Here is a 26,126-nt window from a genome sequence, read left to right on the forward strand (position 1 = left end):
CAGCCTACAACATAAACTACTTAAGAGAATATAGCACTGAGCCTGCCAACTTTGAAAGATAAAAAAGAAAGAGGTGGTATGACTACAGTATACAGGTTCCAAAAGGGTATCTAAATTCACACAAGAGATATCCTGATTAGGGATAGGAGGGCTGATGTCATGAAAATGTCTAAACGATGTGAAGTGATTTTTCCGTATAGATGCATACATGCTTGAAATGACTTTGGATTATGACCAAGTTGGAGCCATACATGGATTTGAAACTTAGTATAATCATTTGGAGAGTAGGAAACATTCTCTAAATATTGCTCCTTTCCTGTATACTACAGTTTGGTAAACACATTGTATGGTTTTATAAGGACGTGTTAGGTGACAGTTATTGGTCATGATTAACTCCGCTGGACAATCATGGATTATATATATATATATATATATATATATATATATATATATATATATATATATATATATATATATATATATATATATATATATATTATATATTATGAAAACTGTTGCAAGTATACAGTGATAAAATATCAGTAGCAAGAAGTGCTAAGATGTAACAAGAGCTTTCTCTCTTGCAAAAGGAAACAAATAAACCGAGGAAAAATATATATTTGGTAATGCAGAGAAACTTATTCCTGAGTTGAAGAATGATCAGAAAACTAAAACAGTGAACAAAATAACTTTGATAGAAATGAAAGTAGTACTTTATACATATTTCTCAATTTTTCCTCAATTTAATAGCTTAATTTCATCATCTAGCTCTTAAATTTTCTTTGTGTTTGCAACCAAAGGAAGCTACTTCTATGTGAAGGAAGAAACTCAATGGTAATTGGTTGAGTTTACGTCATCATGAGAAATTGGCCAATCAGAGAAACCCTCTATCTACCACTACGGTCGCAAACATGGCGGAGTATGATCTCACGTCGAAAATGGGTCCCTTTCTGGACCGGCATTTGGTATTTCCCTTGATGGAATTTTTGTCGGTAAAGAAGGTTAGTTGATTATCAGTTATCCAGTGACAAAATACGTTTGTGTAATAGCCCGTATTGTCAACTTGAAGATTATTTGGAGGTGCCATGTTGGTGTGGACTGTGGGTGTGAAAGATTGTTTACCTTCGGCTTCTGTACTGTGACTGTCCATATGAGTATCTTCATCTTACATTTGGAACTAATATCCCCGATCTGAAAGTATTGAAGTAACCTCCGGTGGTTTTCGGTTAATTTCTTTTATTTCGTATTTCTATTACTAATTTTATAGTATGATGATAGTTTATAGATATACGTATGCCATGTTAAGTTCAAGTTGTTAACTACCGAATGTAAAAGATTTTCACATTTCAATATATAATATTATAATTATACGAGTCTGAGAAATTGGTAGTAATGTGATAGAATTGATTCATGCCATATTTTGTGGTGAATTTGTTTTTTCTGAATTTCTGCTTGATTCAGACTGATTAGAAATAAACTAAGGTTAAAAGGTAAACATTTTAGAAGTGCACACCTATAGCTATGTACATCCTAAGAAATTTGGTAAATGTTCAATTTTGCACATAGGCTCAATATAGCAATAGAAAATTAATGGTAAATTTTTAGTTTCGACCTTGGGCGCAATATAGCAATAGAAAATTAATTATTAATTTTGTAAATTATAATGTATCAAAGAAATATGCAATTTTGTGAGCAAAAAAAAAAAGGTGCTAAAACAGATTTCGTAAGTAACGAAGTCGTGTCAGACGAAAGGTACGCCATGTTTGTTATGATAGATGCCAATGTCGAAGAAATGAGAGGATGATAAATTTGTCTAACCTAAACTAACCTAACCTGTATTTGATAAATCATTACCTGCAAATTAAATGTTATGTGGCTCATCCTTGTTGTCATCGTCGTGAGAGACATTGGCGGGCTTTTCAACCACTCTCTCAGCTTGTGGGGTATACAAAGTTCTTGCAGCTTGAAGGAATGCATGTATCTCTGCTCGATAACATTCCTTCAAGAAAATGTACCTGGCGAGATATTGTCAGAAATACCGAGGCCGTCTATTGACAGATGACAAGATAGCGTCCAGGGGCCGTATACACAAAACTTGTTAGCACTAACAAATAGCTGTTAAGGGTAACAAATTCATTTTAAGGCTAACATTTAGCTGTTAAGCACTAACAGTGATACAGAAAACTTGTTAGGGCCTTAAAAGTACTGTTAAGATAAAAGTGCTGAGGAGGACTATTAAGCTCTTAACAAGTTCCTGTTAGTAGAGAAGATGGCGGAGCAACAACAACTAAAAAGATGACTGCGAGTTTATCGACAGCGACGGGACATATTTAACGAGTACAATGATGACGAACTCATCAAACGCTTCAGAATGAACCGTGCTGGTATAATAAAAATGGCTGATTTAGTGAGGGACAAACTTCAATCCCGAACAGAACGGAATCGACCACTGAGTCCTGAGACGAAGGTGGCAATTACCCTATGATATTTAGTCACAGGTAAAATGCAGCAGTGACGAATTTGGGACCTCGCAAGCACCAATCAGCCGTGTCATTACTCAAACAATTGATGCACTATCAGAACCAGATATTGTAACTCAGTTTGTAAAATTCCTATTGACTCGCCAAGAAGTGCAAGTAAAACAAGCAGAGTTCATGGAAAACTGTAGGTTTCCCGGTGTTGTGGGTACCATAGATGGCACAAACATTAGAATTGGGGCTCCAAGTGTCGATGAACATTTATATGTAAACAGAAAACAATACCATAGCATCAACGTGCTTTGTCATGCCTCCCTCTTATCCTTGTGGTTTAAACTTGGCTTGAATCGCCCATTTATTATTATTATTTCTCCATAATCACGTTGATCAAGAGGAGTGTTTCCTCTTGTGACCAGTTTGGCTTCCTTTTCTTTTTCTGTGTTTCTTCTGCCATGTCTATGTCCTCTGAAATTATTGTTGAGTCTTCTGTCGGAAGATTTGTCTGTGGCACGGCCGCCTGTACAATGCGCCTTCGTCCAAAAATATCTGTCGTTGGTTAATAAGTACTTCTAAAAACCCATACATACGATATCTATGTGCTATCATGATACTTTATTAATAAATTCTGAACAACTGCATTAATAACACTGTTTTATGTGTGCAATTTTTGATAATACGTCCATTTACATGTTCATAAGCTGCTAACTTCAGCGCTGTTTAGCGGTACTTGACAAACAACTGTTTGCTAGCTAACAGTTGTTAGTTAAGCATTGGTGTATAACTTTTAGTGGTTTTCTGTTAGCTAGCAGAGATTGTTAAGGCTAACAAAAAAGTTTTGTGTATACGGCCCCAGATCCTATGCTACCGACTTCGTTCATTAGCATATTTGCTTGTAGGAAGGCATTTTTTATTTTCATTTCCGCCCACAAAATTGCATAGTAAGTTGATACATTTTAATTTACAAAATTAATAATTTTCTATTGCTATATTGCGCACATGGTCGAAACTAAAAAAAATACCAAATTAATCATTAAATTTGTAAATTATTATGTATCAATATAATATGCAATTTTGTGGGCGGAAAAAAAAAGTTGCTACAATAGATTTCGTAAGTAATGAAGTCGTGCCGGAGGAATGGTATGCCATGTTTGTTATGATAGATGCCAACGTCGAAGAAATGAAAGGATGATAAATTGAAATTTGTCTAACCTAAACTAACCTAACCTATCCTAACCTGTGTTAAATAAATCAGTACCTGCAATTTATATGTCATCCGGATCGTCCTCATCGTCAGAGATGTTGATGGGTTTTTCAACCACTCTCTCAGATTGCGGGGTATACAAGGTTCTTGCAGCTTGAAGGAATGCATGGATTTCAGCTCCATAGCATTTCTTCAAGAAAATGTACCTCGAGAGTTACTGTCGGAAGTATCGAGGCTGTGATGTCCATCTTGTAACTGACGTTTCAAGTAGACCGGGCAGACGACAAGATGGCGTCCCGATCCTATGCTACTGACTTCATTCGTCAGCAGATTTGCTTGTAGCAAGGTATTTTTTTTTTTAATTTCCGCCCAGAAAATCGCATATTACATTCATGTATTATAATATACAAAATTAATATTTAATTTTCTAACGCTATATTGCGCCCATGTGCAAAACTGAACAAATACCAGAAATTTAAATATTATTTTGTAAATTGTAATATATCAATGTAATTACGTATTTCTTGGTAGAAATCAATAACAAAAAAAATTGCCAAAAAGGCTACACTAATGAACGGAGCCAGAATGACTGCGTGAGACGCTTTGTTCTCATAGATGTGGAGGTTGGAGAAATTTAAAGATGAGAAGTTAGGGTATTTTTTTTGGAAGTGCACACCTATGCAATATAGTAATAGAAAATTAAATATTAATTTTGTAAATTATAATACATCAGTATATATTTTTCTTGGCAGAAATCATACATACATATACCAAGGCTTTTTCCTCCTTTCAAGGGTGGTATCCAAAAAGGAAAAGGCATAAAATCATTCCCACCCGTTCCATCCCTGAATACACTCCACTCCCCTCCACCCTCCCTCTTATCTTAGCACCTCCTGGATGACAGGTCATCCCTGCACCTTGTCCACTGCCCTGGGTCAGAATTAGTGTTGCAAGACCCAACACATCCACAGCAAGGCCGCTTCATTAAATTGGCGACCCCCCCGCCCCACACACACACTCCGTCCCCCATGCATAAAAGGAAAAGACGGGGAGAAATCCCCTCGGGCTGCGTTAAATTTTGCTCACACATACTACCTCATCCCCCATCCCCCCACCCATTCCACCTTATGCCTCACAACATCATCCATACACAACCATTCTCCATTCACCCCTGTCTTCTGTCCTCTCCTGTCCTTCCTCAATAGACATTCCCCTCCTCCCCAAAGCCCCCTTCACCCCATCCATCCACCTCATCCTAGGATGTCCCTTCATGTTCACTCCCTTCACATCTGCCTTCCATACCTCTTTTACTAGTGTTTCTTCACTCATTCTTTCCATGTGTCCAAACCATCCTAATACTCTTTCATCAACCCTATCTCCCAACTCCCTTTCCACCCCTGTTCTCCTCCGTCCACCTCATCCTAGGACGTCCCCTCATGTTCACTCCCTTCACATCTGCCTTCCATACCTCTTTTACTAGTCTTTCTTCACTCATTCTTTCCATGTGTCCAAACTATCCTAATACTCTGTCATCAACCCTATCTCCCAGCTCCCTTTCCACTCCTGTTCTCCTCACCTCCTCATTTCTCACTCTGGCAGAAATAAATTAAAATAAAATTGCCAAAAGCAAATACAGTAACACTACCGAAATGAAGCTGTGGCCATAGGATCTGGAATACTCCCTCAGTGCTTCCATTAGTATCTTGCTTGGTACATAATTTTAAAACAGTGCTTTGGAGCTGAGATTCATGCATTTCTTAAAGCTATGCAACTCCTGTATACCTCATAGTCCAATTGGATATGATAACAAAACTGCCACCAAAATCCCTGAAGACAATGATGACCTGTAGAATTATAGGTGTCACATTTAACATTAAATTTAAGTTGTCAAATAGCTCCTAACATAATATATCCTAACTTAACCTAAAGTAATCATTTCATTGGAAATATAATCTTTGAAATAAAAAAAAAAAAGTGGAAAAATATGTCTTGCTTGATACTAGAATAATACCCAAAACTTACTATAAGAACAGATGTAGAGGAAATCTCTTGCTTACAAGATAACACCTAGCCTTCTATTGCTATTAAACTTGAAGGAAGTGTGGAAAATTGGGTGTAGGGTCTAGTTTTTGGGGTACTTGCAAGAAATTACTTTGTAAATTAAGGCGCACTTATGTTATCCATACATACATGCATATATATATATATATACACACACACACACACACACACACACACACACACACACACACACACACACACATATATATATATATACCAACAGCTTTTTTCCCCTTACAAGAGAGATAGCCAAAATCAAAGGCATAAATCCACTCCCACCTATTATGTCCCCACATACTCTACTCTGATTTACCACACCTCCCTCCCTCTTTTCTTGGGTCCTCCTGGATGATGGGTCATCCCTGCATCTCATCCACTGCTCTGGGTCTGAAGCAATGTAGCAAGACAGCACATCCACAGCAAGGCCACTTCACTTAATTGGCAAATGCACCCCTCCGTCACCTCATGCAGAAAAAGAGAAGACGGGGAGAAATTTCTTCTGGCTGCATCAAAATATCACTCACACATACTCCCTCACCCCCCCAATCCCCCACCCACTCCCATGCATCACAACCATTTTCCACTCACCCTTATCTTCTGTCTTCTCACTTCCTCAACAGAGATTCCCCTCTTTCCCAGTGCCCCTTTTACCCTCTCCATTCATCTCATCTTTGGTTGTCCCCTCATGTTCACTCCCTCCACCTCTGCCTTCTGCACCTCTTTTCCTAATTTTCCTTCACTCATTCTTTTCATGTGACCAAACCATCCCAGTACTCTTTCATCAACGTATACTTCCAACTTCCTTTCCAACCCCACTCTCCTCCTCACCTTGTTTCTCACTCTAGCCTAGTAACCCCTATCATACTTCTCAGACATTTCAACTCAAGCACATTTAAACTCTGTCTCTTCCTCTCTTAAGGTCCATGTTTCTGCCCCATACAGTGCTGTTGGCACAATCACTACTTAATACAATCTCCTCTTAGCATCCATTCCCAAATGTCTATTCCTCATTACATTTTTTAATCCACCAAGGCATTTACTTGCTTCTCTCAATGTACATTCTACCACTACCTCCACTCCCTTTGCTGCCACATTCACCCCCAAGTATCTAAAGCTATCAACTTCCTCGTCTCTCTCCCTTAGTACTCACTTCCAATTTGCTGCCATCTTCTTCCCTTGTACATCTCATCACCTTACTTTTACCCACATTTATCTTCAACTTCCTTCTTTTGCACACCTTCCCAAACTGTCACTAACTTCCTCAATCCCTCCTCTGATCCTGCCACAAGCGCAGTGTTGTCAGCAAACAACAACTGGCTTATCTCTCATTTTTCACCATTTTCTTAACCATCTCCAATCCCTGACCCATTACCTTTGCATTTACCTCTCACACCACCCTTTCCATGTATAAATTGAACAGTCAAGGCAACATAACATCACAGGCAAAGCTCTGCCTTTACCTCAAACCATTCATTCTTTCCATTTCTAATTCTAACACAGGCTCTACTACTCTTGTAAAAACTCTTGACTACTCTTAACAGCTCTACTCGTATCCCATATATCTGCAATACCTCCCACAGTGCCCACCTGTCTACCCTGTCATAAACCTTTTTCAAATCCATAAAGGCCCCAAAAAATCCTCACCTTTTCCTAAAGTATTCTCACACGTCTGCCTTACCATAAAAATCTGATCCACCCACCCCCTACCTGTCCTAAACCCATACTGTTCCTCACCAATTACTCCCTCTGTGCCTCTCCAAATCCTCTCAGTGAATACCCTCCAATAAGCCTTCCCAACTACACCCAACAAACTGATCCCTCTGAAACCACTACACTCACACTTGTCCCCTTTTCTCATGTAAAGTGGTACTATACAGGCACTCCTCCAGTCCTCCATTAAACAACCTTACCAGCCATTCCCTATGTTATCCAAAAAGAAAGAAAAAGGGGTTGAATGTGTAGGTATTGTTTTACAATCCTCTTTTTAGTACTTGTAAAAACCTTGCTGTGGATGTGCTGCGTCTTGCGACACTGCTTCTGACCCAGGGCAGTGGACAGGGTGCAGGGATGACCCGTCATTCAGGAGGTGCTAAGATAAGAGGGAGGGTGGAGGGGTGTGGAGTGTGTTCAGGGATGGAATGGGTGGGAATGATTTTATGCCTTTTTCTTTTTGGCTACCCCCCTTGTAAGGGGGAAAAAGCCTTGGTATATGTATGTATGTAAAAACCTTGTTCTCAAGAGATCAGTTTCTGTAAGTGAAATTACTTCCTGGGTTGTATATATTAGTGTGTGTATTTACCTAGCTGTATTATATGGGAAACTGCACGTAGTGACCCATGTTTGTTCTTAGATTCTTGTATGTTTTTTGCACACACTATTGTTTCATCCAGTTTGTTCCAGACATCCACCACGCCATAGATCTCTCTCTATTCTTTCTTCCAGGGTTTGTAGTTCCAGTTTAGACAATCTTTGTTCATGTGTAAATTTTGAAAGTGTTGGTCCCATCTTTGTCGTTGCCTTTTGGATTCTTTCTAATTTCTCTATATTCTTTTTTTTTTGTGCTGGGTGCCCATAGTGTCTGTGTACTCCCATCTTGGTCTTATCAGTGTGAGTAATATTTTTTTTTTACCATTACTTCATCCAAGTAATTAAAAACAACTTTTATTGATCTTGGTAAATTGTAGGTTTCTCTGACTATTTTGTTTATATGCTTGTCTGGTGACATGACTTTGTTAATAATTACCCGTAGGTCCTTTTCGGAGCTAACTTTTTTACTTCCTTTGTACTGATTTTGTATTGTCCTGATATTCTTTTTACTTTTTCCAAACTATTATACTACATTTCTTGATGTTGAAGTTCACTTCCCACTTTTGGCTCCATTCACAGACTTTGTCCTGGTTTCTAGTGATTCACAGTCTTTTTTTGTACTTTCTTTAGTAGTTTTGTGTCATCTGCAAAGAAGTTCATATAACATTCTACACCTTCATCCATGTCATTTATATATATAGCAAACATTATCAGAGCTAATACCTTGTGGACTCCATATATCATTTCTTCCCAGGTTGAGTTTTTCGCCTGTGCAAGAAATATTCCATCCATTTAAATAATTTTCCTCGTACACCTGTTGTTTCAAGTTTTCTTAATTTTTTGTGTGGTACTTTATCAGAACAGTTGCTGCATATTAGGACAGCTAAAACACTACCACACTTGTCTATGCAAGAGCCCTCAAATCCACCCACCCCTCAATTCACAGCACAAAACATTTGCCCAAAAATGTACAACAAACTAACCCCTTAGTATCTCTAAAAAATTTCTAATTAAATTACATACTCCTATAGCAAACTCCCCAAGAAGTCAACCTAACAGAAATCACTCACAAAAACATAATAATTGCATTGGAGTCCAAATGTTCAGGTCACCAACCTGCAGCGAAACAGTACCAACACTGAATTGGCCTGTAGCAGATATTATTTACTTGATATGCAACTACTGCACAGAAAACATATAGCACATTATACTACAGAGCTTCACATAATCTCTTCACTAAGTTACTTTTGGGCTGAAGCACTGCCTTTGGCCAGTTTCTTGGAAGCTGTGGGTCTCCAGCAAGAGAAAATTTGGGCAGCAGATTGAAAGATTAACCATATTTATACATTTGTGTTCAAATTTTATTCTATATTTTGTGTGTTGCAGATATACGATGAGGTCGACCTCCAGCAAGCGAAATTGGAACTCCTTTCCAACACAAACATGGTTGATTTTGCTGTGGATATCCACACCACCCTGTACCCAGACCAGCCTGTTCCAGAAGAACTGCCTGAACAGAGAGAGCTAGTTCTGTCAGAATTAAAGAAAGTGGAGGTAATGCATTTATTTATTTATTTTTTCCATAAAATTTGAAATTTAATACAGGTGATTTACTTGTGTACTGAATATGTATTATTATGTCATGAGAAATTGGTATTGGGAGATAGAGGGAAAACTATATATATATATATATATATATATATATATATATATATATATATATATATATATATATATATATATATGCTGAATACCACAGGGAATAGAAAAATTCTTGGAATCCGAGCACTTTCGTGATATTTGTTCACATCATCAAGGATTACTATAGAATAAGTACAGAGTAAAATGAGATATATATACACATGAGAGAGGTTTGACACATGGAAAGGGTACCACTTAAGCTAATTATATCAGGTCAGGTCAAGTCTTGAAGGGTAGGGGTGGGTGACCTTATTCCTTACAGTAATTATCATATATACGGTAAAGGAAACATGGACTGGAGGTGAAGCTTTATTCCTGACGTTTCGTCTAACGACTTTCTTTGAGAAAGTCGTTAGACGAAACGTCAGGAATAAAGCTTCACCTCCAGTCCATGTTTCCTTTACCGTGTCTATACAACTTGTTCACATGGATTTTCATTTTTATCATATATACTCTTAACAATAAATGGATCAAGTTTGTATAGACCTAGATTGTTATTGAGAAGTTTTTCATAATCATGTTTGATGATACAAGATTCTATAATATTTCTTTCAGTCATGTCTTAAGGGATGTGTTTATAAGATAACATGTTCCGATTGTAATAGATATTATGTTGGGCAAACAAGCAAAGATTTAGAAGTAAGATTAAAACAGCATAAACTTAGCATTAAGACAGGCCAATGTTCTAATGCTTTGTTTACTCATGTAAGGGATTTTGACCATCTGATCAATTGGAAAAATGCAACAAAAATTGTATTATATATATAGACCTGACTGAAAGAAATGTTATAGAATCTTGTATCATCAAACATGACTGATGAAAAACTTGCTGATGATACAAAATTGTGCGGGATGGCAAATGATCACTTCAATCAGATATTCAAGAAGATTTAGATAAGTTACAGCAATGGTCTGAAAAGTGGCTAATGAAATTTAACACAAGTAAATGCAAGGTTATGCACATAGGTAAAAATAACAGTAAGTACGATTACAAGTTATTTGGAAATTTGTTAACAAAAGTGGATAGTGAGAAAGATCTAGGGGTAATTATCAGTAATGATCTCAAATCATCTAAGCAGTGTATGCCTTTGAGAAAGCAAATAAGATTCTAGGACTGATCGCGCAATCTTTTGACTTCATAAGCTCATCTCTCATTAACAAGCTATATGAATCGTTAGTTCATCCTTATTAGGAATATGCTGTTTCTGTATGGTCACCGAGTCTCATTAAAGACATTGACAGATTGGAAAAAGTACAAAGGAGAGCCACAAAACTGATTTCAAACATAAAATATAAGTCATATGAAAATCCACTAAAATGTATGCATCTGTTTTCCCTAAAAAAGTGTACATTCGGAGGTTACTTGATACAGATATTTAAGATTCTAAAGGGGATTGACAACATCAAAAGTAACAAAATTCTTGCACTGAATGATAATCCAACAAGAAATAATGGTCTTAAACTGTCAGGAAATATATTTAATTTGGAAGTGGGTAGAAACAACTTTGCCAACCATGTAGTTAATGAATGGAATAAACTTCCTGCAGAGGCAGCGCAATGTAGTTCAGTTTGAAGCTTTAAGATTCGTTTAGATAAACATTTAAGCAAGATGCTGTAATGACTGCTATTTGTTTTATATTATTGAATTATTTATTATTTCTGCTTATCTATTATTTGCTTGATTTCCATTTATTATTATTTATTTGTCAGTTTATTATTATTTACTATTTACCTGTTTGTTTATCATTTAACTGTACCTGTGTATTATTTTATTTATTATATATGTTGTTATAATTTTTATTCTATTTTATCTTTTTTTTTTTATCATATATATATATATATATATATATATATATATATATATATATATATATATATATATTTTTATTGCATCTAACCTAGTTATGGACCAAAAGGTCTCCTGTCGGCATACTCTGCCTTTGTAATCCTTTGTAATCAATGTGGGAAGAGCATCTTCAGCAGGGCATCTTCTGTTTCTAATTGGAGGCATGTTTTCTGGTTGAAAGCGATGAATGAACTGACTGACCAGAACATAATGCCTTTGTATATACTGGAGTGTCAGCTTTGTGTTACAAACTTGCATGTGCTTTGAGTTTTTATTTGTTGATTGATAAAGAGATGTGAACTGCTTTGACATCTTTGAAGGGTGGTTTTGTATCAGAAAATTTTGTAAATTTTTTATTGGCTAATGGAAAAGGTGAATTGATGGGTGGTGGCTATTTATAATGACTACCAGAAGTTGACTCCTCCCCGCAGCCAACTTCTATTATATGTATATATATATGTATTTAAGTGTGTCACACAATAATCTTTTAAGTTTGTATCTTAAGAATATTTATTTGATATTTTTTGTTTCCATAGGCAGAGGCAGAACCAATTGTCCAGATCTTTACTCAAGATGAGGTACAGAATCAGCTCCAGACATCAAGAGACCGTCAGCTCATGCAGTATCTCATCGACAACCATGATGTAAATATTGATATTTGAATTTTGCTCAATTAATTTTTTTTATCATATGGTTAAATTGGTTAGTCAATCTGATGGTTTGGGTCTCTACCAAAGAATCTAACCACATCCACAGAGGTCACTCTGAAAAGATTTTCTTTATTGTGTGAAATGTGTGTGTGTAGGACACTGAATGATGATGTATTATGTCTTTACATACTTTTAAAAGATAATAGGCATTAGCCCCAGTTATTTGAAGGGATAATTGGGTAATTAGGAAAAAAAATCACTTCTTGAGTGTTGGGTCCCTATAAACTTGTAGAGATCTTGGGGGTTGTATTGGTTCTGAGAGCTGGCTTATATACTTTTTCATAGAGGAGAGACAGTGGAATAAATAACATAACTTTCAATTTAAACATATGAATACTTAAAGATAGCAACTGATTACTTTCTTCTTCTTCTTCTTCTTCTTCTTCTTCTTCTTCTTCTTCTTCTTCTTCTTCTTCTTCTTCTTCTTCTTCTTCTTCTTCTTCTTCTTCTTCTTCTTCTTCTTCTTCTTCTTCTTCTTCTTCTTCTTCTTCTTCTTCTTCTTCTTCTTCTTCTTCTTCTTCTTCTTCTTCTTCTTCTTCTTCTTCTTCTTCTTCTTCTTCTTCTTCTTCTTCTTCTTCTTCTTCTTCTTCTTCTTCTTCTTCTTCTTCTTCTTCTTCTTCTTCTTCTTCTTCGTGGGAGTGGGAGTGGGAGTGGGAGTGGGAGTGGGTGTGGGTGTGTATCTTGACTGGCTACCTCCCTTTTGAGGGGAAGAAACCCTTGGTATATAGGTAGATGGCTATTCTTGTCAGTGGATATTTAAATTGATAGGAAATGAAACAGCCGTGACTGGGATATTCAGATGTCACCGTCATCAGGGAGAATACTAGCATATTAGACTTGGGCCAAGCATAGTATTTGGCTTGTAGAGCCATGAGTGTCAGGTTATTGGGGTTAAGGACTACAGGTTTCTCAGTTCATAAAAGTGAAACTGGCTAATGTATAGCAATATAAGGGTAATTTAGAAAGATTGTGTGTGTGAAATATTGTGTACTGATGTATCATATAATGCAGGAGACCTGTACATTTATGATTGAAATGTGGGTTGTCAAGCTTAATGATGATTTTGTCTAATCCTTTGGATAGCTTGTTGTGTACTTAAGAATTAAAAATTACCTATATTTGAGCAATGTTAATATGGTTGAAAAGTCTTAGTAGTTTAAGAGGAACTAATTTGAACAACTTTATTACAGTTCCGCCCAGAAATGTTGGATACTATGTATTCATTTGCAAAGTTTCAATATGAAATTGGAAATTACAATGCTGCTGCAGACTACCTGTATTTGTATCGTGGACTGGTGTCTCCTTCAGATAAGGTAAGTTTTAATGTCATGGTAGTTTTTATGCCTTTTGACCTTGGCTACCTCCCTTGTAAAGGGGAAAAACCCTTGGTATATGTATGTGTAGTTAAACTTTTTGTAGCCAAATCTTGCATACCATGTTAATCTCTGTCATAACAGGCCAATTAAGAATACTTCATTATCTTCTTAGGGTAAGGGTTTGGTTGAGAATTTAAAAAAAATAATAATGATTTATATATATATGCATATCTCAAAGGCTTTTTCCCCCTTACAAGGGGGGTAGCCAAAAAACAAAGACAAAAAATCCACTCACAACCATTCCATCCCCACATACTTCACTCCCATTCACCTCACTCCTTCCCTCTTATCTTGGTTCCTCCTGGATGACAAGTCATCCCAGCATCTCACCCATTGCCCTGGGTCAGAAGCAGTGTAGCAAGACACAGCACATCAGGAGGCAAGTTAATAGAATGATGGTTATGAAAGTGACAGTAGTGAGTGGAAGAAGGGTAGAGTAATTGATTGTGGCATTGGGAGATGTCAAGAAAGTTAATGCACACACACACACGACTCGGTAGTGCGGTGGTAGAGCGCTGGACTGGGAAGTACGGTGCGTACTCGCAGTACCCAGTTCGAATCCTGCCCAGGGCCGAAATTATTTCGGTATCGCTGTGCTTCGGGTCGTTACTCTGACTCTTGTGGGCGGGGAGTTGGGGGTGTGTGTGTGTGAAAGGTCATAGCATTACCCATAGATCGGTCATACGAGCTCTGAGCTCTCTTCCGGGAGGGAAATAGCTGTCGATCACGAGTCCAACACCTGATCCAAAGACCAAGGTGAATATACACACACACACACACACACACACACACACACACACACACACACACACACGACACACACACTGACACACACACACAGTACTAAAAAGAATATAAGGAAACTAGAAAGAATACAGAGAGCAACAACAAAGTTGGCACCAGCTCTTTCCAAATTAACATACGAACAAAGATTATCGAAGCTAGACCTACCAACACTAGAGCAAAGAAGAGAAAGAGGTGATCTACTGACTATATATAGAATCATGAAAGGAATGGAAATCCTTGACAGAAAAGATTGACTAAAAAATGACTGGAAAAACAAGAGGTCATGAGAAGAAACTCAAAAAGGACAACTATAGAAGGGATGGGAAAAAGAATAGCTTCCCACACAGAATGCTGGATATATGGAATAACTTAGATGAAAAAACAGTATGTGCAAATACTATTCACGATTTTAAGAATAAACTTGATGCTGAAAGATACAAAGACGGGTCACCACAAGCATAGCTCCCTTCCCGTATAATACAACTAGGTAAATACACACTCTCTCTCTCTCTCTCTATCTATATATATATATATATATATATATATATATATATATGTATATATATATGCATACATACATACATACATATACCAAGGCTTTTTCCCCCTTACAAGGGAGATAGCCAAAAAGGAAAAGGCATAAAATCATTCCCACCCATTCCATCCCTAAATACACTCCACACCCCTCCACCTTTTCTCTCATCTTAGCACCTCCTGGATGACGGGTCATCCCTGCACCTTGTCCACTGCCCTGGGTCAGAAGCAGTGTCGCAAGACACAGCACATCCACAGCAAGGCCGCTTCATTAAATCGGCGACCCCCCCTCTCCTTTCCCCCATGCATGAAGGAGAAGACGGGGAAAAATGCCTTTGGGCTGCATCAAAATTTTTTCACACATACTACTTCACCCCCCATCCCCCTGCCCATTCCACCTCATGCATCACAACATGATCCATATACAACCATTCTCGATTCACCCTTGTCTTCTGTCCTCTCCCGTCCTTCCTCAACAGACATTCCCCTCTTCCCCAAAGCCCCCTTCACCCCATCCATCCACCTCATCCTAGGATGTCCCTTCATGTTCACTCCTTTCACATCTGCCTTCCATACCTCATTTACCAGTCTTTCTTCACTCATTCTTTTCATGTGTCCAAACCATCCTAATATTCTTTCATCAACCCTATCTCCCAACCCCCTTTCCACCCCTGTTCTCCTCCTCACCTCCTCATTTCTCACTCTATCCAGCCTAGTAACCCCCATCATACTTCTCAAACACCTCATCTCAAACACATTCAAACTCCTTCTCTCTTCCTCTCTTATGTTCCATGTTTCTGCCCCATACAGTGCTGTTGGCACAATCACTCCTTCATATTGTCTCCTCTTAGCATCCATTCCCAAATGTCTATTCCTCATTACACTTTTTAATCCACCAAGGCATTTACTCGCTTCTCGCAATCTACATTCTACCTCCACCTTCACTCTACCTTTTCCTGCCACATTCACCCCAAGTATCTGAAACTATCCACTTCCTCCAGTCACTCTCCCTTAATGCTCACTTCCATACTACTGCCACTTTCACCCCTTGTACATCTCATCACCTTACTTTTACCCACATTTATCTTCAGCTTTCTTCTATCACACACTCTCGCAAACTCTGTCACTAACTTCCTGAATCCCTCCTCCGATCCTGCCACAAGTGCAGTATTGTCCGCAAACAACAACTGGCTCACCTCCCACTTTTCTCCATTTTCTTTAATCATCTCCAGCCCCAGACCCACTACCCTTGCATTTACCTCTCGCACTACCCCATCCATGTATAAGTTGGACAGCCAGGGTGACATAACGCATCCTTGACAAAGTCCCACCTTTACCTCGAACCACTCTCTCCCTTTCTAATCCTGACACAAGCTCTACTACTCTCATAAAAACTCTTGACAGCTCCTAGAAGCTTTCCTCCTATCCTGTATATCCGCAACACCTCCTACAGTGCCTTTCTGTCTACCCTGTTGTAAGCCTTTTCCAGATCCATAAAAGCCCAAAAAACATCCTTCCCCTTTCCTATAGCTTTCTTACATATCTGTCTTACCACAAAGATCTGATCTACACAACCTCTACCCATCCTAAATCCACACTGTTCCTCACCAATTACAGGTAGTTCTCGATATATGCGACTTCGATATATGCGAATTCGCATATATGCGATTCAAGAATTTGCACCACTTTTCGATATGTGCGGGGATATATTCGAAGATATGCGATTTGACCTAAAAAAAAAAAATAGTCGCGGCCGATTATTTTTTTCAAAATACCTATTATATATTTGAAGTTGGTGTGCATAAAGCCGTGTGGTAACACTGGCTGCATCAGCTAGGTAGAGCTGGCATCACTGCGGCGTTATCACAACAACAACACCGGCAGCTGTACAGACGGCATCGTCTTAGGCATCCTTCCTGTTTCATAGGCCAAACCATTGTCTTTCTGCAGGTAATTAAGCTTTTTTGATACACAAATTAATTATTTTTTTCACAAACAAATTAATTTTTTATACTTATTACTGCCCCAATTAATTTCGTCAATTTTCACACTCTGCAAGAATTATCGTTTATTCTCCGCACTGGATAAACTCTAAGCAGTAAGCCTGCCTGTGTATCTCCAGAGCACATCAACAGTCAGTTTAAGCGTAGCAAGCAGTCTGAAATGTGAATTGTAAACAGACTGATTTTTCAAACAGCTGAAGAAAATACGCTTGGCGAAATAAGTGATGTTTACGGTAGCGTCTTTTCCCGAGGTTAATACTTACATGTCAGAGAGTGTTGATGTTGCAGAATATCATGCTCGCTTTGCTCACTCACTCTGTTCTATAACCTGCAGTATGTAAGCCCTTTGCCAAAATAAAATATGACAAAAAAAAAAAAAAAATCAATCCGAGTTGAGAACGTATCCCCCTTTTTCCCATAGGTTCAATAGTTCGATATATGCGAATTCGTTATATGCGGGGGGTCCGCGGAACGGAACCCCCGCATATAACGAGAACTACCTGTACTCCCTCTGTTCCTCTCCTAATCCTCTCAATCTAGATCCTCCCATAAGCCTTCCCCAACTGCACTTAACAAGCTAATCCCTCTGAAACTACTACATTCACACTTGTCCCCTTTTCCCTTATAAAGTGGAACTATACAGGCACTCCTCCAGTCCTCTGGCACTACCCTCTCTCCAGCAAACACTAAATAACCTCACCAGACAATCCACCATCACTGTACCTCCTTTTTTTAGACATTCTGCATGGCATCCATCCAGACCAGGTGCCTTACCTGCTTACATCATCTTAACAACTGCCTTCACTTCATCCTTCCTTATTTCTCCTCCATTTTCCTCACTCATCACGGTCATTTTCTTAGCATTTCCCACTGCAGCTATCTTTCCCTCTCTATCCTCCTTCACATTTAGCAACTCCCTAAAATATTCTGCCCATCTTCCCCTTATCATCTTTCCATCTGCACCTTTTACCTTCTCTTCTCTACTTGATTCACCTCCTCTTCCTCTCTTAATTTCTTTCCAAAACATCTTTTTATTACTTTTAAAATTTTCTGTCATACTCTTACCCCATTTCACATCTGCTCTCCTCTATGCCTCCTTTATCTTTTGCTTTACTTCTCTTTTCTTTTCGTGTACCTCTCATATGACTCCCTCATCCTCTTTTGTAACCAATCTGTGAAAGCTAGCATCTTCTCTTCTACACCCATCTTTGTTTCCTCATCCCACCATTCACTACCCTTCCTTCTATTTCCTCCTGTCCTTCTTGTTCCATACACCATCTTTGCACACTTTGTGACTCCCTCCTTGAACCATCCCCATTCCTCCTCCACACCTAGCTCTACTCTATCCTTCACTCCCTCCCACTCATCCTTCAGCTTCTTGTACTCCTCCTTTTCATTTAAAGAGTTCACTCTAAGCACCTCCCTACCTTTTGTACCTTTCCTCTTCCTCCATCTATCCTCCACTCAACTTACCTTCCACCAAAAAATGATTTGATATTCCCCCACCCTCTCCCCTTAGCACATGTACATCCTTAACTTTTCCTATCATAATCCTATTTACCACTACATAGTCCATTAATGCTCTATCTACCACCCTTCCTTCCATCACCCTCTCCCATGTGTACTTATGCTTGACATTCTTCCGAAACACTGTATTTGCTATCATCAGCTCTCTTGCTAGACACATTTCCACCATCAACTCTCCACTACAATTCTTTCCTGGAACTCCACATTTTCCAACCACTCCATCATTTGGATCATTTCCTACCCTAGCATTAAGGTCTCCCAGTACTATTACATTGATATTTCTCCCTATATTCTCTATGCACTCATTTAAATCTATCCAAAAGGCCTCCCTTTCTTCTACACTCTTCTCACTGCCAGGCCCATATGCACTTACAAAAACCCACATCTCCTTTCCCAGTTTCACCTTCATCCACATTATCCTTGAGGAAACCTCCTTCCACTCCACTACACGTTTACCTATCTCTTCACTTACTAGTATATCCACCCCTTCCCTCCCTCGCCCTCTCTTCACTCCTGATGACCTCCCACTTACACTCCCAAACTTACACTCGCCGTTCCCTTTCAGCTTAGTTTCACTCAAAGCCAACACATCCATCTTTCTTCTCACAAACATACTACCTATCTCTTCCCTTTTACTCTCATCTGTACCACATCCACGCACGTTAAAAGACCCAAACCTTAGGGTGCTGGTCGGAAAACTCCCAGACCCTCTTATGCCTTTGCTTTTTCTTTTAGGAATGTCCCCATTGGGGCTACAAGGAGAAGGATGCCTAGTCCCAATCCCCATCCCTTTCTTCTCGCCTCTTACGATCCAAGTGGAAATACTTGGTGGCAGTATTCTTTTCCCCCACCACAGGGAAGTTTCCCCTACCACACATAAAAGGGAGGTAGCCAAAGTCAGGCATAAATCCACTCCCACATATTCCATTCCCATTCACCACCCCTTCCTCCCTCTCTCTCTTCTTGGCTCTTCCTGGATGATGGGTTATCCCTGCATCTTGCCCACTGCCCTGGGTCAGAAGCAATGCAGCAAGACACAGCAAAAATGAATGATGGGGCTATAGCAAAGGAGGAGATAAAAAGACCATTGAGAGAGATGAAATGTGGTAAGGTACCTAGGTCAGATGGTTGTCATGTGGAATGTGACAACAGGTAGAGTAGTTAAGGCATTATGGTTGGTGCAATTGTTTAGTGTGTGTCTCAGGGAAAGAAGTGTACCCGTAAAGTGGAAGAGTGTGTGTATGTTGCCATTATACAAGGAGAAGGGGAACAAATAAGAGTGCAGTAGTTTTAGAGGGTCAGTTTGTTAAATGTAGTGGGTAAGGTGTATGGGAGGGAGGGTGTGATTTGAGAGGTTTAGGAAGGGAACAGGAGTATTGGAAGAAGAAAAATGTTGGGTTTGCAGAGGAAGAGGGATGTCATTTTTTTTTCTAGCAAGTTTTATGCAAAAAGTTTTTAGCAAAGAGTAAAGATATCTTGTGAACATTTGTGGATTTTGAAGAAGCATAGAACAGGGTTGATAGATATGCAGTGTGGAGTCTGTTATATATGTAAAGTTAGTGAAGGCAGTCAAAAGTTTTTACTCTGACAGATAGACTCGTATACACCTGACATAATGGGAATTGTGGAGACAAAACTGAAAGGACCTCAATCAACAAGCATATTGGGTCAAGGTCTATACAACCACTGGGTGAAAAAATAGAACAGACAAGCAGGGAGGTGTCATGATATTGAGCAAAAAGGGTCTAAATGTGACAAAGATTAATGAAGGCAAAGGTAATGTAGAATAAATTATGATTAAAATTGTAAACAAAAAGATGAAAAGTAGAAAATTTGTAGCAGTGTATGTACCACCAAAAACACAGGCTTGGTCGGATAGCGATCATTCTAAATTACTGGAAGACACAATGAATGTGCTAAACGAGTTACTGAAAGAGGGTGGTAACATAGTAATCATGGGCGATTTTAATGCAAAGGATATAATCTGGGAAGAAATGATAGTAAAAGGGGGAGAAGAATTTTGGAGCAATATTCTACTGGATATGACCATCGAATACACCTTAACACAATGGGTTAAGGAAAATACTAGACATAGAAACAATGAGGAACCATCGAAACTAGACTTAATATTAACTTTTGAACCAGATATTGTGAACAAAATGTAGTATAAAACACCAGTTGGAAAGAGTGACCATATACCAATAGAGTGTGAATTAAAATAACAAAACAATGTAGGTAGGAATGATAAACATACATACATACATATACCAAGGCTTTTTCCCCTTTACAAGGGAGGTAGGCAAAAGGGAAAAGGCATAAAACCATTCCCACCCATTCCATCCCTGAATACACTCTACATCCCTCCACCCTCCCTCTCATCTTAGCACCTCCTGGATGACAGGTCATCCCTGCATCTTGTCCACTGCCCTGGGTCAAAAGTAGTGTTGCAAGACACAGCACATCATCAGCAAGGCTGCTTCATTAAATCGGCGACCCCCCCCTCCCCTCTCCGTCCCCCCATGCATAAAGGAGAAGACGGGGGAGAAATCCCTTTGGGCTGTGTCAAAAATTGCTCACACATACTACCTCACCCCCCCATCCCCCTGCCCATTCACCTCATGCATCACAACATCATCCATATACAACCATTCTCCATTCACCTCTTGTCTTCTGTCCTCTCCCTTCCTTCCTCAACAGACATTCCCCTCTTCCCCAAAGCCCCCTTCACCCCATCCATCCACCTCATCCTAGGACGTCCCTTCATGTTCACTCCCTCCACATCTGCCTTCCATACCTCATTTACCAGTCTTTCTTCACTCATTCTTTCCATGTGTCCAAACCATCCTAATACTCTTTCATCAACCCTATCTCCCAACTCCCTTTCCACCCCTGTTCTCCTCACCTCCTCATTTCTCACTCTATCCAGCCTAGTAACCCCCATCATACTTCTCAAACACATTCAAACTCCTTCTCTCTTCCTCTCTTATGTTCCATGTTCCTGCCCCATACAGTGCTGTTGGCACAACAAAACTAATTTTGTAAAACTAAGAAAAAATTTCCAAAACACAAACTGGGATAAATTCTCAAAAGAGGAAACAAAGATGGAAGACAAATGGAACATATTCAAAGAAAAGCACAAGGAAGGAATTGATATACATGTACCAAAGAAGAAGCAAAAAGATATTTATATAAAGTGTTGGTGTAACAAAAGGTGCAGAGAGGCTAAAGACAGAAGAGACAAAGACGGGAAAAGATGGAAAAAACATCCAAATGGCAAACCTATATAAAACTTAGGAACGAATATGTGAATATACACAGGAAAGAAAAAAGAAATTATGAAAAAGATATAGACAAATGTAAGGATCAACCTAAACTCTTACAGATATATAAATGACAAATTAAAGGATAAACACGAAATAGTAAAACTGCGTGAAGGAGACAAAGAATATATAGATGACACAGAAATGGCAGAAGTTATGATCAGACATTTCAGGTCTGTTTTTACACTTGAGAGCTCACAATCTTGGGAAGATGGACAACTAGAAAGATCACCCAAAATTAAAGAAATAAAGGTAACAGAAAGAAATAAGTGACCAAATAAAAGACCTAGATGTTAGGAAATCGCATGGACTGGATGGAATTGCAAATTGGATACTGAAAGAGTGTATAGACAAACTGACAAACTAAACAAGATAATAGACTTTTCACTCAGAGAAGGAAAGATACCACAAGATTGGAAAGATGTAAACATAGGAGGAAACAAAGAAGATCCTACAAACTTCAGACCAGTATCCCTGACAAGCACAGTAGCAAAAATGTGCAAAAAAGTAATCAGAAACAAATGGACCAAACACTTGGAAGAAAATAGAATAGTAAACCCCCAAACAATTTGGCTTTAGAAGTGGAAGATTATTGTGTACCACAAACTTAATATACTTTTACTCGAGATTGGGATAATACAAGAAAGAGATGGCTGGGCAGATTGCACCTTCTTGGACTTGCAGAAGGCATTTGATAAAGTACTACATAAAAAATTAATAAGAAAAATTGAAATATTAGGAGGAACACAAGGTAAGCTACTGGAATGGATGAAGGATTTCTTAAATGGGAGAAAAATGACTGGTACATAGACAAAAATTCAAACTGGGAAAAAATATGGGATGAAGTGGCATTGCTGTGGGTGTGTGTCTGGCTGCATTGCTTCTGGGAAGATATTTGGTGCTGTTGTCTATATTGCATTAGTTTGTCGCAGTTTTTGTTACCAGCATATATTGGTAAGAAGAAGTGAATCATTGCCACTAACCAGTCCTTTTGTGAAAATGTGGAGGAAATACAGTTGAAGTTTAAGATCTTGGGGCTGGTCTAGTGACTGTCAACTCCTTGGGCATAAAACTCCACATGGAGGTGAGGGTGTTGACAAATTTTGAAAATGGGCGATAGAGATGATTGTGGTGCTCATATTTCAGGACCATCATTTGCTGGTACCTGTCATTGGTCTTGTTTTATCAATTTCAGCTTTAAATTTATTTTTTTTTTTTTTTTTTTTACAAAATTCCATATTTCTTACAGAATTATTTGAATGGATTATGGGGAAAACTAGCTGCAGAGATTCTCAACCAGAACTGGGAAAATGCCTTGGAGGATTTGAATCGATTGAAGGAGTATGTAGACAACAACACCTTTTCATCACCTTTGCAAGCCCTCCAGCAGCGCACCTGGCTGATCCATTGGTCACTCTTTGTCTTCTTTAATCACCAGAAGGGTAAGGAAGTGCAAGACACAAGAATTACACTTCTTTTGTGAGGCAGGGTAGAGTGAGTGCTAGATGGAGTGCTATCATTCCTTCTTGCCACCCCATACTTCCTTACTGCTCCATTTACCAGCTGAAGCCCTACTTTAGTGTTAAGATCCTCCAACTCAGTACAATCACATTTCTCGTAAAACTCTGAAAAGCATATGCTCTTTGGTCGCCTTTCATCATTGATTCTCTCCATATGCCCAAACCACCTTAGCACTCTGTTCTACTTTATATGAGAACATTCTTTTGATCCCTGTTTTCTGCTTCACCTCAGTATTTCTCACTATTCATTCTTGTAACATATTAAAGGACTTTCCCTTATAACAGGCATGGTCAGATCAAAGCACACATCGAGTTCATGTACATTAATAGCCAGTTTACAACCTCAGTACCTTGTTGATGAAAAGTCATCCCTATTCCTTGCCACACTGCTTGGGTCAAAGACAATGCTGGGAGACACAGTTCTTCCACAGCAGGTCCTAACAGCTGGAGCTGCTTTACCCTTACCTATTTGTTATATAGCAACCCATGTCCTTATTCTATCTATTCCACAGCAGGTCCTAACAGCTGGAGCTGCTTTACCCTTACCAATTCATTGTATAGCAACCCATGTCCTTATTCTATCTATTCCAAAGGCCATCCACAAGATTCACTTAACATAAGTTATGGAGAAGACAAGAAGAATATTCTTGTATCACCTATTATATTTTTCAAACACCTGAACTCTTAAACAGTCACTGTCTTCCTTTCTGTCTCACTTGTATCCTAAGTGTGTGCTTCATACAGCATTATGGGTACAATCACTCTTAAATCATCTTTTTTCATTCATCCCCAAATATGTATTCCTCAAAAAAGATTCCATTCCAACCAGACATTTACTCACTTCCTTGCCTCAGTAGTTCACCTCAACTTTAACCTTGATATATTTTGTAATGTTCATTGCAGCAAATAACTTCATTTTATATGAAAATAAGAGGATGTATTTGATGTATACTGGTTTCCTATTTTCAGGGCGGGACTTGATCATTGATATGTTTCTCTATCAACCCCCATACCTTAATGCTCTTCAGACTATGTGTCCTCATATACTGAGGTATCTGGCAACAGCAGTAGTTATTAATAAGACAAACAGAAGATCATCCATGAAGGTACATACTTTTAGTCTTAAAGTTATTTTCATTAAGTAAGAAGCAAAAGGGACCAACAATGGGTATCTTCAAATGTTAGTCTTGCAAGCTGGACAGTGAAGCTGACCATTTTCAAAGGTTTTCAGCCACATCACCCCCATCAGTGGCAGCCCTGAGGGGCTGGCACTTGGTCTCTGGACTGGGCCCAAGATCTATACACTTCAGCTTTATTTCTAACATTTTTTCTCACATGGAGAGCTAATAACTGGCAGTTTATCTTCTCCTCCACCATTTACAGCCAGTGACATAGAAATGGTCCCACATCAATACAACACAGCAACCCAAAGTTTTTCCCCAGGGAGATCTGGAGGACCCAAAGCCCTTTGCCAGTAGGTGTGGGGCTGTGGGTTGTCCTCTTAGTGGAACTCGAGGCAACAATAGTAATTAACCCATACGTCGCCGGGCGAATGTTGTATATACTCACCCCCCCCCACCCCCAGCATTGGAGCTAAAATTTATTTATTTATCTATATAATATATATGTATGTATATATATAATATATATTTATGTATATATATATTTATATATATATATATATATATATATATATATATATATATTATTGCTTATTTTGATTCATCTTAGCCTAGAAGTGGAGAAACTGGGTTGATTTTGTTGAGATATGTGTGCAAAAGTTTGGTAGATAATCTGTAGACTTTTGCTCCTCATGCTGGTTGAATGAGGTCGTATTTTTTAAGGGAAGCTTTGTTTGAATTTCAGAGAGTGAACGAATTTGACATTTATGATGTTTCAAATCAATGTACGGTTGACCATAATAGTCTGACACGTATGGAAAAACAAGTTTATAAATATTTTTTGTGGATATTTTGGCAAATATTTATCACTTTGTTATGTACATACATATACCAAAGACTTTTTTTCCCTCATGTAAGGGAGGTAGCCAAAAAAACAAAGGCATAAAAACCACTCCCACTCATTCCATCCCTATCACACTTCACTCCCCTCCACCCTCTTCCCTCCCTCTTATCTTGGCACCTCCTGGATGACAGGTCATCCCTGGATCTTGTCCACTGCCGAGGGTCAGAAGCAGTGTAGCAAGACACAGCACATCCACAGCAAGGCTGCTTCATTAAATCGGTGACCCCCCCTCTCTGTCCCCTCATGCAGAAAAGGAGAAGACAGGGAGAAATCCTTTGGGCTGCATCTAATTTTTCTCTCACATACTCCCTCACCCCCCATCCCCCACCCACTCCACCTCATGCATCACACCATCATCCATATACATCCCCCACCCACTCCACCTCATGCATCACACCATCATCCATATATAAGAGAATTCACAAATCCAATGAGAGTATCTTTATTTAGATACTTCCTTACAGCATAAAGATTCCTTATATGGTAATTACAAGTTTTAACTAGATTATTATGTGTTTGAGATGAGGTGCCAGAGAAGTATGACGGGGGTTACTAGGCTGGATAGAGTGAGAAATGAGGAGGTGAGGAGTAGAACAAGGGTGGAAAGGCAGTGGGAGATAGGGTTGATGAAAGAGTACTGGCATGTTTTTTGGACACATGGAAAGAATGAGTGAGGTGTGGAAGGCAAAGGTGGAAGGAGTGAACATGAGGGGGCAACCTAGGATGAGATGG

At 38.8% G+C, this 26,126-nt stretch overlaps 1 protein-coding gene across 1 annotated transcript; it reads left to right on the forward strand.

The window, feature by feature from the left end:
* Nucleotides 1-846: 846 nt before the first annotated feature.
* eIF3e (eukaryotic translation initiation factor 3 subunit e) lies at nucleotides 847-24,475 on the forward strand (the record flags this gene model as incomplete). The annotated part of the gene is given in 6 exon segments (XM_076183856.1): nucleotides 847-1,001; nucleotides 9,433-9,600; nucleotides 12,130-12,237; nucleotides 13,494-13,616; nucleotides 23,099-23,291; nucleotides 24,339-24,475. Coding segments are annotated over 6 exon segments (819 nt in total), but the record flags the coding sequence as incomplete, so codon positions are not given.
* Nucleotides 24,476-26,126: the final 1,651 nt, after the last annotated feature.

The sequence above is a fragment of the Oratosquilla oratoria genome, chromosome 4 (assembly GCF_046742065.1).
Source record: "Oratosquilla oratoria isolate Oo_2021 chromosome 4, ASM4674206v1, whole genome shotgun sequence".
In the NCBI taxonomy this organism is placed as follows: domain Eukaryota; kingdom Metazoa; phylum Arthropoda; class Malacostraca; order Stomatopoda; family Squillidae; genus Oratosquilla; species Oratosquilla oratoria.